This window comes from Schistocerca gregaria, chromosome 1, assembly GCF_023897955.1.
Source record: "Schistocerca gregaria isolate iqSchGreg1 chromosome 1, iqSchGreg1.2, whole genome shotgun sequence".
In the NCBI taxonomy this organism is placed as follows: Eukaryota; Metazoa; Arthropoda; class Insecta; order Orthoptera; family Acrididae; genus Schistocerca; species Schistocerca gregaria.
Window position 1 is genome coordinate 651,436,809 of NC_064920.1, and position 14,417 is coordinate 651,451,225.

The 14,417-nt window shown below is 43.6% G+C and overlaps 1 protein-coding gene across 1 annotated transcript in view; it reads left to right on the forward strand.

Moving 5' to 3' along the window:
* The first annotated feature begins 1,026 nt into the window (after positions 1-1,026).
* LOC126266955 (facilitated trehalose transporter Tret1-2 homolog) overlaps positions 1,027-14,417 on the forward strand; it is a 44,227-nt gene continuing 30,836 nt past the window's right edge. The window contains exon 1 of the mRNA XM_049971712.1: positions 1,027-1,181. Coding sequence (XP_049827669.1) covers positions 1,027-1,181 — 155 coding nt within the window. The remainder of the gene's footprint in view (positions 1,182-14,417) is intronic.

A 14,417-nucleotide genomic window follows, 5' to 3' on the forward strand; every position in this document is an offset into this window, starting at 1 on the left:
CTTTTTATCTACAGAAGGCCATCTCGACCAGGTAGTGGAAGCCCGTCATCCTGGAAGCACTTTTGCAGTCGAATCCCAGGAAGTTGAGCGCCGCTTGTATTGTGCTGTTTGGGGTACTGGGGTCCACTCCCTTTACCACGTACTGCTGTGTCCGTTCATCGGCAGTCCTGTACGTATAATGTTCGATCCCCTTTTCTTTGAGGTAGACAAGGAGGTCTTTATATTCATTGTTAGTTGATACGTACAGTGAGGCCCGATCTGCAGACTACTTCGTGTGTAGCATGCAAGGTGTGTGCCTTACCGCGAATGTTGTGTTGAGGACACTGAGGTCCCCGTAATTTTGTATTACGACTGGGGGAAAACCAGTCTTCTGTTGTGCGGGCGTAGCTGCTGTTGGTTCTTGTGTGGTGTTGCTGACCGCAGGTCGGGTCGTGTTTGTTGTTGTGTTGGTGTTCCTAACGGGAAGTGCGGGTTTTGGTGTAGGTAGCAGCGCCTTTCGACTAACTTGCGAGTGTGGTTGCTCGCTTGTTTGCGTACTGTTTCTCTGTTTGCGTCGTGGGCCCTCCACCTGCCAGGGCCCAATGTAGTGTTGTTCTGTGTCCGCTTCTGCAGCTGCTGGTTCCGCCGTTGGAATCAGTTGCCGCAGTGGGACGGTAGTGCATGCGTCATCAGTTGCAGGTGAATGTAGCGTGATGTGCAGTGTACTTGTCCGCGTGGGGGACTCACTTGGGCCGCAGAGGTCGGTTATCAGTCGACGCTGGCTCAGCAGTTCCTGCGCTTGCGCAGCGATCTGCCGATCCTTGTCGGCCAACACCTCCTCAACGGCAACAAGCGGGACGCTGACGTCGACGGGAACAGGCGACTCACGTGCCTCTTTAGCTGCAGCCTTGCTGCGGCTTAGGGCGGGGGAAACAAAGGCGGAATCTGCCATCTTGGTGCTTTCAGGAGCTTTATTAAGTGTGGATGGGCACGGCAATTATGCTTTTCCTGAAAAGGCTAACAAGTAGGTCCTACAGAAGAGGGGGAATGCCCTCCGGCCTAGCGTGCGCCGTTGGTGCAGTAGCGCGGTACCTAAAGGAGGTGCGGAGGAAGAGAAGTGGCCTACAGTACGCGGGGTGGTCCGACGTGAACGAGCCCCTGGCACTGATCAACCCTAGCACAGAACGAGATAGTCTCGCTAGGTTTGTAACCGAAGTTACGGGTGACTTATGACAATTGAGCTTCTCCGCGAGCGAAGCGGCTTTTCGACGAAAGGGAGCAAGCTCAACCTTCCACCGAGAGCTACTGGCGCCTCGAAAGGGAACTCTCTGTAGAGCAGAGCACTCAGCGAGGCCTAAAACCCAAGAGCTACCGTTGAACCGGCCATCACCGGCTGAGAGCTCCTTCCGCTGCGACGGCAGGAGCGCGTCTCCATCTGTGCCGGAAGTGATGCAGCCGTGTGCCCGAGTATAGAGACTTTCTGGGCTTCACGCACCAGTGCAATCTCGCTTCGCATTAGCAAGATGTCGACGCCTGGCCACGTCCCCCAGTACATGGACGCTTACATGTCTCCGGCAAATGCGTCTCATACCCTGTGTTAAATAAAGAGTATCCTCCAGCTGTTAGCGTCTTGCTGAAGACCGATAGCGTAACGCCCGCATGGGAGAGCAACTACGCCATCCTCACGACCGGAGGAACGGCTACCCACCCCTCCAGTAGCGGTCATACCACGACAGACGGTTACGTCTGAGAGAACCTTGCTTAGGTCCAGGAAGGTCAGTGTTGAAACGTAAGGTATGATGTAGGACCACGAAACAGATGGATGTTAGCGATACTGGTTGCAGTTCTATGCATCACACTCCTACCCATTTTGTAAACAGGTGTGCCCTGCGCTTTTTTCCTGTCACATGGATCTATTCACTGCGCAAGAAGCTCTTAATAAATGTGAGGAGGAAAAGTATTTGTCTCCTCGATGTATTCAATGTAAATCGAATGTAATTCCGTCAGCGCCTGGTGCATTATTCGCTTTAAAATAGTCTTGACTGTTTCTGGATGTGGACGGTACCAGTCTCGAAATCTCCGACTTGTGAGTAAGGGCGGCTATCAAACATGGATACATTGGTATCTTCTTGCGTGAATACATATTTCAACGCGGACTTCTTTCAGTTTCCTGCTGTCATCCTCAGTTTCAACACGAGACGGGTTCACAATAGACTGGATGATTCGGTCCCGTTCAGTTACTTCGATTAGGACGAGAACTTCCTACGATCCTATGATAACGTCTGAGTGTGGAAATTTTGGCAGGCTTCACGCATCACGCTTCTAACAGATGCATGAGTTGCTATTAACTTTTTTTCCACATCTACATCTGCACTGCGAGAGGTAACTTCTACCACTCCCATCAGTTGCCTTTCATGTTCCACTCGCAAATGGAGCGACGAGAAAACGACTGCCTGTATGCTTTCTTTCAAGCACTAATTTATTATTATCGTGATTTCGCAGAACTTACGAAAAATATACTTTGGTGGCAGTAGAATACCGTTCTGCAGCCAGATGCAAATGCCGTTTCTCCAAGTCGTCCCTACACGGATTCCCATTTGACTTCACAAAGCAACAGTGATTATATAATTGTTCTTATTATTAATATTAATCGAATTAATTATGAATTCTTAATTTACAAATCTTGTAAATTGTAAGTCATGGGGGGGTGAACTTATGTCGATTTTGCTTGCATTACGCCTTTGAGATTTTTGGAATTTGGTAATATGCTTCTTCTTCCGCCATAACTACTTCTCATTTTGGACCGTGAACACAATACTGATTTTTACTGGACTTCCTCTTCCGGTGCAGGCAGCTACTGTGACATACATTAGCGTAGTGCATGGAAAAAAGAAAACTTTCACGGTTTTGCACTAAAAAGAACACTCATACTTCATACTTTCATAAAAATTATTATACAGGTAACACAATGTTTACTACACACTTCTCACAAAAATAAGTCTTCTCCCTACGAGAACTAAAGACAAAGACTTCTAAATAATTGACCAAAAAAATTTATTGGATTTTCCATCATTTGTCATTCGTCTTTCGGCGTAGCAAAATACATCTTTTCCGCCCCAGTGATTATTGTCATTGGTTTTATTTTTTTTGGTAGCTTGTTGGGGCTTTTACTTATGTACCTATACAGCATGCTGATCGAATCTACCAGTAGCAAATCTAGCAGCACCCCTCGAAATTACTCCGACGTCTTCCTTTGATCCAAAATGGTGGGGTTCCCAAACACTCGAGAAGTACTCAAGATGGATCGGACTAGTGTTCTATAAGCGGAGTCCTTTACAGATGAGCTACACTTTCCGAGAATTCTCCTAATAAACCGAAATATACCATTCGCTTAACCCGCTACCGCCCTTAGAGCGAGTTCCATGTCATATCGCTTTGCAACGTTTCGCCTAGACATTAAATCGACGTGCTTTTGTCAAGCAGCACACCGCAAATAGTGTATTTGAACATTACAGATATGTTTTTCCTGCTCATCTGCATTAAGTTATATTCGTCTAAGTTTACAGTTAGCTGCCACTCATCATATCAAATAGAAATTTTGTCAATTCAAACTGTTTCCTAGTGCAGTCGCTCAACGACCTCACTGTCCCCTACACTACAGCACCATCAGTAAACTCGCTGCCTGCTGCTCGCCCGATCCGTTAGATAATTTAGTTATACAGAGAACAAGAGCTCTTATCATATTTCTTTATGGCATTCCTGACGAAACATCTGTCTGTGTTGAACCCTCACTGTCCAAGACCTCCTCTGTTACTTCAGAAGTCTTCAGCCCCTGACATGTCTGATAACCTATTCCCTTTGCTCCGAACGTCTGTGTGTGTGTGTGTGTGTGTGTGTGAATTCCTAAAGGACCAAAGTGCTGAGGTCATCGGTCCCAAGACTTACACACTCCTTAAACTAACTGATGTTAAGAACAACACACACACACACACACACACACACACTCATGCCCGACGGAGGACTCGATCCTCCGGCGGGAGAGGCCGTGCAATCCGTAACATGGCTCCTCAACCCGCGCGACCACTCCGCGCCGGTAGTGGGGCATTGTATCAAACGCAGCCTAGTAATATGCAATCTGCCAGTTGTCCTTCATCCATCGTTCGCAGGATATCGTGTGAGAAAAAGCTAGCTGAGTTTGGCAAGAGAGGTACTTTCAAACTGCGAGATGATTTGTGGTCAGTTTTTCTGTCTCAAGCAAATTGTATTATTCCAACTTAGAATGTGCTCAAGAATTCTGCAACATACCGATGATACCGATTTGGTTTGTAATTTTGCTTGACTGTTCTTTTGCCTTCATTTTTATAGAGCAATCACCTGCGGTTACAGCTTTCCGCTGGCAGGGAGATCGCGATAACTGCAATCTTAGTGAGGGGCCAATTCCAAAGAAATCCTTATGTAAAACCGAATTGGGATTTCATCCGGACTTGGATACTTAATTGTTTTCAAATCTTTTAGTTACTTCTCAGCACCAGGGATGTCCTTCATAAAGAAGCCTCCGCAACGATCAAACGAAGTTATCTCTGTACGAGCCTCCTGGGTGAAGGATTTTTTAACGCGAAGTTAAAACATTAGGTTTCCCTTTTCTGTCTTCTGTGCCGCAGAAAACTTGTTTACGATAAGCTGGATAGAAGCTTTCGACCAGCTTATTAATTTTCCATAGTACTGGAATTTTCACGGGTTCCGGCGAGATCTTTTGCTGAGGTGCAACATTGGAAATCGTTGCATGGGTTACGCAGTGATCTTTTTATAGAAGCACGCATTTGTACTAACTTTTACCTGTCGGCATTTTCACTTTGTGTTTTGAACATAGAATAAGACCGTCTCTATTTCCCTAGGATTGTTTTAATTCTGTTATTAAACGAAGGTAAGTCTTTTCTGTCCTTACTCCACTTACTCGGCACATATTTATCCAGAATGTGGTGTACAAACAGTTCGAACTTTGTCGATAATTCCTATAAGTCCATCATATTATAACAAAATTTTTTGTCTACGTAGGATTCTAATAATTGATTATGTGCTCTTTCCAGCATAGAATCACTTGCAATCTTCTTCATGGATTTATTAACTTTAGTATGTTAATAGTGCTGCATTATGGTTGTACCGGTCGCTAAACTAGCCACCAGATGATTTCTTGTTTAATGACCAATACAGCAGTTGTGGAGTATCCTTTGTGGTGTGGCGTAGCGTTATTGATTTGCATTGTGGTCGCATTCTCCCTGAGCAACTTTATGTTACAATTAGATACCTTACTCACATTATAGTTGCTTGGGGGAGAGATAGTCGATCCCATCGGATCACAGAAGAATGGGAAAGGAAATCGGCTGTGCCGTTTTCAAACGAACCATCCCAGCATTTGCCTGAAGCGATTTATGGGAATCACAGAAAACCTAAATGAGGAGATGTCATCATGGTCACAGTCGATAAGGCCAGACATGTTTCTTCTATAAGATCTAAAATACTACTGGGTGGTTAGTGACTGGTCCGAAACAAGAACTGTTGAGTCCAGGGTAGCAGGTAAGCGCAGGAATTTCCAAAAGTTGGTTTTTAAGGATTTGATTCTGGTAATGTTAGCAGGTAGCCTAAAAGAGTGACCAGATAAATCACAACAGGGGCCATTGATTATTATACCATGTATGAGTAGTTCTAACTATTGTGTGTTACTTAAGTGTTCCTGTTCATGTGCAGATGGTAATTGTCGGGTGTCACTGAGAGTAGCAACAATGTGAGCCTACCCTTTGGAAGTAGTTGGTGTTTACTTGTAGTCTGTTGCTGGGGACACCCACACGTAGGTTTCTCCAAGTGAAAAGGTTGAACTGGGTAATCCTGGCACCATACATGTATCAGCTTTGCAGGGAATACTCAGCCGCCCATGCTACCATTTACAATTGTATGGCATGCACTCAAATGTACAGTCTCTGCCTGTACTCCAAAGCTGACCCAGGATCAAATCTCCGCACCCTATAGGAAGAGGAATTGTCAGTTAGCCTGTAATGCTATCCTGTGACCTAAGGTAGTACACATAAGCTGAAGTAGCTATAGAAGTAATTCATTCATTCAGCCAGGTCTGACATTCCTTCTCAACCACTTGCTACCCCCCACACCAAGGAAGCCACTAGCAACTGAGATGGGGTTCTGGGTCTACCTTAAGTAGGCGAACTCTTCCCCTCATGCATGATATTGGTACATGTCAGGAGATGTAACTTTACATTGTTACAAACGACATTGAAACCACCTGACAAGGCCCTTGATATCATGTGGAGCATTTATTAGTCTTCCCTGGTCGGTTATCACAGTGACTAGATCCAAAGTTAAAAAACCAGTGGTTAGCCATTGCCTTTGCTACTGTCTTCGTTGCTAATTTTGCACAGCAATGATGGACAAATAACGTGAAAGTGATCAGTTTAGTCAAACATGTCGATTGGCTCCTAATTCTGGGCAAAGGGTACAAGAATATTCATACTAATTATTTGGAACAATTTGTTGGTCTCTGGTAATCTGTGCAATGAAGCATGAAATTCAATGATGATTCGGCTCAGCTCTTTGCACACTTAAGCTTGCTGGCGCATCTGTATGTCGTCTGGACTATATTTGTTTGTCCACCACTCCACTGTCACCACAGAACTGACTCTGTCAAGAACTGCTGTCAGTCTGAGTGAAGTGTGAGTACTCAAAGTGATACAGTGACTGAATATAAAGCGAAAATAAATGTGAAAAGTGTGAAAAGTGTACTTACTATATTTGTTAATAAAAAGATGAACTGATTTACATTTCAGACAATACCCAAACGTAAAAGAGGATGAGATCTTGCCAGTTCTGAAGCAAAACGGCGAAAACAAAAATAACAGCGTAACAGCAAAATAGACGAAGAGCGTGAAGCTCTATTAAGTCGCTTACGAATGACAATAAACACAGTAAGAAGCAGATAAATCGAAGAACAACGAAATGAATAGACTGAGGAATCAAGAATTGTGACGCAAACTTTTAATAAAAGACTGCGAACTCAGGCCACACACGAAAATCTGCCCTACGAGAAACTCGGACGAGGGCAAGTAACGGTAGAACCTAACAAATGAAGGATTCCACTACAACCCGACGAAAGGATATAACAGACTCCAACACGTCCTAATCAGAATAACAGATAACATCTGCCAATATTGCAAAGCGAAAAAATTCAGTGGAGAAACTCCAGGATTTTGTTGGATGCATGGAAAAATTCGATTACTACCACTGGAACTACCTCCGCAGGAATTTTTACATTACATGACCGGGTAAACTTCAGAGTCAAAACGCTCTCTTCATAATATAAAAGATAGAACGCTTGCTTCCAAATGACTTATTCAACACTAACAGAGATGAAATCGATTATGTTTTTTTTCCAGCCGAGGAGAATTATGTCACACAAATATCTGCAGGTATATTTCATTGGAAATGAAGGAGCAGAAATTGATCTGCGATGCACAAATGTGAATGGATTGAGACGAGAAGTAGTCAGAGTTGTACAGAGGATGTTACACAAATATAATTTACTGATTCACATATTCAGAACAGCACTAGACCGAATGGTTTCTGATGTCTATAAAGTTATAATTCGAGATGAGAAAAGACCATCTGAAGAACACGAACGTCGATTTAGTTCACCTCAAAGACGAAGTCGCCATCGTAATTGTGGACAATGAAAACACAGGCCGTGACATAATTGTACAACGAAGAAAGGACTCAACGCATTGCTGAAACACACGGTTCATATGATGCCCTCAAATATTCATTAATATTTCTGCACCTAAAAACGTGAAAAAAACCTAAAACAGGCATTGAAACAAAAAACAAAAAACAAAAACAAAACAAAAATTGCAAGTAGTTCTACGCTTACCACTTAATGATCAGAGACAATGAAACATACAGTCCCATTCTCAGCACTCACCGTTTATTCCAACAACTCCTCGTAGACATGTACGCAAAAATAGAAGCGGATCGGATGCTTTACATGAGACTGAATCAGAAGAAACTATGCATTTCGAGACGCAGTCAAAAATGACGGAAATATTGACGACGTTGGAACAATGGTAATCTTACCTTCACCATACAGAGGAAGTCCAAAAAACGTAGACGAATACACTCAAGATACCAAGACCTAAATAAGAAAATATGGACGACGTGGCCTCTTCATAACATTCAAGTGCAACTTGGGGCCCGAAATCAGAGAACCGCTAAGAACAGACAAGCCCCCATGCATCGACACGACGTCAGAGCCCCGGTTTCCGACAAAAACAAATGAGATTTAGTGATCTCATCGACAAATTACCACATCTTTAGAACCGTTAGATGCTGGATGTACACAATTGAATGACAAAGACACGGACTGCCTCTTTCACACTATCTCATATGGCTACATGGCAGAATTCATCCCGTGGATATCGACAAAATCATCCAAGCCCAATTTCCCAATCGAGAAGAAGATCCAGAACTGTACGTATAGTAGTGAAAAACATGATTCACGAACCATACGGCCATTAACCCTTTGTGCGTCACATTTAGAAAAAATTGGGAATTTGTTTTTAATGAATATTTACTGTATATGTTGCACATATGCAATATCCATTGCAAAAGTTCTTTTGAAGCTATTGATTAATAAATAAAATAATGATTCCAAATGACATCATTACAAATTACATAATAATTACCGGTAGTCAAACAAATGCATATTGTAACCTTATCGTATTTCTTTCCCTTGCCCTTGAGGAACTACGTAAAGTTGGTTCGATAACCAAGAATTTGAGTATAACACAATAAAACTAAACACAACAGTTATTGTTTACTCACAAATTCAGTAGCACAACTCACGACACTTCTCTGTTCTGCATTTCAAACAAACGGCGAGTCATCAAAGCAAACGCCACTGTGATCTGTTGGCCATACTGGGAACTACATGAAGCGATACCAAACGGTATCATTGAAGCATTGGGAAGCTCAAAAAGCCAGGAATACTTAATGATTCCATTTTGAATCGCAGACGCAGAAAGGGTTAAAACCCAATTCGCCATGTATGAGTGATGGAAAAGGCACAAAAAAGTACCTGCAACCGTACTTGAACGATACACAAACCGGAGGTGATGACCATCGCAAACATGGAAGGCGATCACCGTAAAACGGTCGCTTCTCAGCAACGAACTTGAAATGGACAATCAGTGGGTAGTACCATTTAACACACTACTTTCCGAAATGTTTCGAGCACAATAAACTTAGAATACTGCTATTCAGTGAAAGACATCAAATACACTCCTAGAAATTGAAAAAAGAACACATTGACACCGGTGTGTCAGACCCACCATACTTGCTCCGGACACTGCGAGAGGGCTGTACAAGCAATGATCACACGCACGGCACAGCGGACACACCAGGAACCGCGGTGTTGGCCGTCGAATGGCGCTAGCTGCGCAGCATTTGTGCACCGCCGCCGTCAGTGTCAGCCAGTTTGCCGTGGCATACGGAGCTCCATTGCAGTCTTTAACACTGGTAGCATGCCGCGACAGCGTGGACGTGAACCGTATGTGCAGTTGACGGACTTTGAGCGAGGGCGTACAGTGGGCATGCGGGAGGCCGGGTGGACGTACCGCCGAATTGATCAACACGTGGGGCGTGAGGTCTCCACAGTACATCGATGTTGTCGCCAGTGGTCGGCGGAAGGTGCACGTGCCCGTCGACCTGGGACCGGACCGCAGCGACGCACGGATGCACGCCAAGACCATAGGATCGTATGCAGTGCCGTAGGGGACCGCACCGCCACTTCCCAGCAAATTAGGGACACTGTTGCTCCTGGGGTATCGGCGAGGACCATTCGCAACCGTCTCCATGAAGCTGGGCTACGATCCCGCACACCGTTAGGCCGTCTTCCGCTCACGCCCCAACATCGTGCAGCCCGCCTCCAGTGGTGTCGCAACAGGCGTGAATGGAGGGACGAATGGAGACGTGTCGTCTTCAGTATTGAGAGTCGCTTCTGCCTTGGTGCCAATGATGGTCGTATGCGTGTTTGGCGCCGTGCAGGTGAGCGCCACAATCAGGACAGCATACGACCGAGGCACACAGGGCCAACACCCGGCATCATGGTGTGGGGAGTGATCTCCTACACTGGCCGTTCACCTCTGGTGATCGTCGAGGGGACACTGAATAGTGCACGGTACATCCAAACCGTCATCGAACCCATCGTTCTACCATTCCTAGACCGGCAAGGGAACTTGCTGTTCCAACAGGACAATGCACGTCCGCATGTATCCCGTGCCACCCAACGTGCTCTAGAAGGTGTAAGTCAACTACCCTGGCCAGCAAGATCTCCGGATTTGTCCCCCATTGAGCATGTTTGGGACTGGATGAAGCGTCGTCTCACGCGGTCTGCACGTCCAGCACGAACTTGGTCAAACTGAGGCGCCAGGTGGAAATGGCATGGCAAGCCGTTCCACAGGACTACATCCAGCATCTCTACGATCGTCTCCATGGGAGAATAGCAGCCTGCATTGCTGCGAAAGGTGGATATACACTGTACTAGTGCCGACATTGTGCATGCTCTGTTGCCTGTGTCTATGTGCCTGTGGTTCTGTCAGTGTGATCATGTGATGTATCTGACCCCAGGAATGTGTTTATAAAGTTTCCCCTTCCTGGGACAATGAATTCACGGTGTTCTTATTTCAATTTCCAGGAGACTATGTGAATAAAGGCACCGACATGACAGTATTTCAAATAGCAGCGTGGCGTATTTTCGGTTTTCCCATACACGAACGCGAACCATACGTGCAAAATTTATCACTACATTTGGAGAAAGGACAGAGAGTTTATTTCACTAAAGACAGAAGAATTGCAAGCGAACCACCTCGGAAGACAGCATTAGCACCTTTTTACCAACTGTGCCAAACTGATCCAATCCCGAAAATATTACTATGTGTCGACGTTTTTACCCATTATATGTGGAACACAACAAGAAAAATCTTTCAGCGAGGAAAATAAAGAATTCCAGTAGACGACCATACAGGAATCATGAAAGCTGGCGCACTAAGACAAGTATACGCCGTACATCCGAACAACGCCGAATGTTTCTATCTCCGGATGTTAGCTAACGAAATGCGAGGAACCACAAATTTTACAGAACTCAAGACTGTTGACGGTTACTTATGTCAGATGTACACAGAAGCATGCCAACGCTTAGGAATACTGTAAAACGACAACCACTGGTAATTAACACTACAAAAAGCACCACTCACACTCTCAGCTGAACAAATGAGAGACGTTTTCGCCATAATTCTAACAGCATGCAGCACATCGACTTCAAAACAGCTGTGGAGCACCTTCAAAGAGAGTAAATGTGATTAAATACTTTAACAAATCCGACAAGTTTATGCAGAACTGACCATCGAATTCAACGACGGTATCTTTAACGAAACACTCATTCACTTACAAACAGACCTTGTGCTACAACCTGGGATGCTAGCACCACGAAAAGATGCTGTCAGTGCGTTAAACTTAAAGATTACAAAGGAAGGAAGCTACAACATCAATGAAGTACTTAAATACATTGCTCACAACAAACCACTCCTCAAAGGCAATCACAACGAAATTTACAAGTTCATCATGCACCGGGCTGGCGGAATTACTTACTTGGACGCACCAGGCGGCACCAGGAAAATGTTTCTCACAAATCTGTTGCTGGAGGAAATACGTGCTAGACAACGTATGTGCTAGACAACGTATGTGCTAGACAACGTATGTGCTAGACAACGTATGTGCTAGACAACGTACGTGCTAGACAACGTACGTGCTAGACAACGTACGTGCTAGACAACGTACTTGCTAGTCAACGTACTTGCTAGACAACGTACTTGCTAGACAACGTACTTGCTAGACAACGTATGAGCTAGACAACGTACTTGCTAGACAACGTACGAGCTAGACAACGTACGAGCTAGACAACGTACGAGCTAGACAACGTACGAGCTAGACAACGTACGAGCTAGACAACGTACGAGCTAGACAACGTACGAGCTAGACAACGTACGAGCTAGACAACGTACGAGCTAGACAACGTACGAGCTAGACAACGTACGAGCTAGACAACGTACGAGCTAGACAACGTACGAGCTAGACAACGTACGAGCTAGACAACGTACGAGCTAGACAACGTACGAGCTAGACAACGTACGAGCTAGACAACGTACGTGCTAGACAACGTACGTGCTAGACAACGTACATGCTAGACAACGTACGTGCTAGACAACGTACGTGCTAGACAACGTATGTGCTGACAGTGGCATCATCTGGCATTGCAGGCAACCACACTTCCGGAAGGAGGACGAGGTGCCCATTCCGCCCTACAGATACCGTTGAATACAGCCAAAGGATAATGACCATTATGCAAAATCTCAAGGGTATCTGGGCAGGGTGAACCTGTAAAGGAAGCCAAAGCTATCTTGTAGGACGATTGCACAACGACACATAAAAAAAATCAATCGAAGCCGTGGACAGAACGTTACTAGTCTTGGGAGGAAACTCCCAAGTGATGGGAGGATCTCTACTCATACTCTCAGGACATTTTCGATTAACATTTCTAGTTCCCCTCCCCCCCCCCCCCCCAAAGTCAATACCAGCAAACGAGATCATGTTTTGTAAAAATACCACATACACATAAATACTGCGACTAACAAAAAATATGACAGCTGAACTATGGAAAGGCGAAACAGCAGCACATTTTGATCAACAAGTTTTACAAATAGTCGTAGGCACATATCCTATTGACCAGACGACCGACCTCATTATACTCAACAGTGATTTCTGCACCATAGCCACTGCTGAAAACCAACTCATCAACCAAATTTATCCAACCATTTTTCAGAACTATACCAATCCGGACTGGCTGTTTAAAAGGACACTTTTGGCAACTAAAAATAATGCTGTGGACGATATCAATTTTAATACATAGAAAATTTCCGGTGAAGAGAGAATATACAAATCAATTGGCAGGATGGCAAACGTTGAAGAAAGTGTGAACTTTTCTACAGAATTTTAAAAGTCTTCGCAAGTACCAGGAATACCATAACACTGTCTTCAACTTGAAATTGGATCTCCGATCATACTATTCAGAAATCTCAACTCACCAAAACTATCTAATGGAACAAGGATGATCATCAAACAGCTATAAAATAACATCATCGAAGCCGATATAGTGACTGGAAAGTACGAAGGATACACACTATTTATCTCCAAAATATTACTGATATCTGCTGAACTGCCATTTCAGTTTAAAAGACTGTAATTTTCAATCAAATTACGCTACAGTTTTGCACTTAACAAAGCCCAAGGACAAACTTCGAAATATTGCGGTATTAATCTCAATGACTCCTGCTTCTCTCACGGTCAACTCTTGAGTAGGAAATTCGAAAAATTTATACATATATACAGCGGATAACAAAATTAAAAATGTTGTTTATAAATAAATATTGTAAATTGTTAGAAATGGTTTTAATAAAATATTTTTACCTCTCATACTTCAGTATGTATTGTAAATAGTTACAATATATTTCCAATAATTTCTTTTACTTCTTATATTTTAAAGTTTGTTCTTTTTTTCCAATTGTTACATAATTTCGTATCGCTCCCTGAGTGAAGCCGGGTACCCCAGCTACTAATTCATAAGACCATAAGACCTCAGGAGACGTAACTGTATAGAAGAACACGTATGTTTTGATATTTTTGTGATCAATATGTTAACCTTAATTTATTGATATGACATACGTAAGAAAACCTATGTTTTGGAAATTTTTTGTAATTGGAGAGTTGAATTTAACGTATTCATGTCATGTCTGGTGTTACTTGTGCATATATTGAAAGAAATACTTTCAATACATACGTTTGCAGTATATGAACAATTAACGCCAGACATCACAGGAATAAATTAAGCTTGAAACATCAGTCACAAAAAGTTTCAAAAAGGTCCCGTTTTTACGTATGGGTACTTCTTGTGTGATCTTATGAATTATTCACGTTTTTACATCATTAAACAACTGAATGGGTGTTAGTCGAAGTGTGACAGCAACTTAACGTTTTCTGTCTTGGAGTAGCAACCTTTATTCTCTAGTAGCTACAGTTCCCTGTAATTTCATAAAAGCAGGATGTATATGTCAATGATGCGTTCCGTGGTTCTTTCAGTAAGTTTATGCATCAAATCATACATTTCAGGACTGTGTGAACAAGACATCATTATACAACTGCTTTCAAGTTTCTCTGAGAACGTTAATAAGCTATTATGACTAGAATTCCTACCTGAATGGTAATTTTTAGGCTGTGTACTGTAATTTCTTGATTGTAGATAACCACTATGCGTATAGCACTGGAAATTT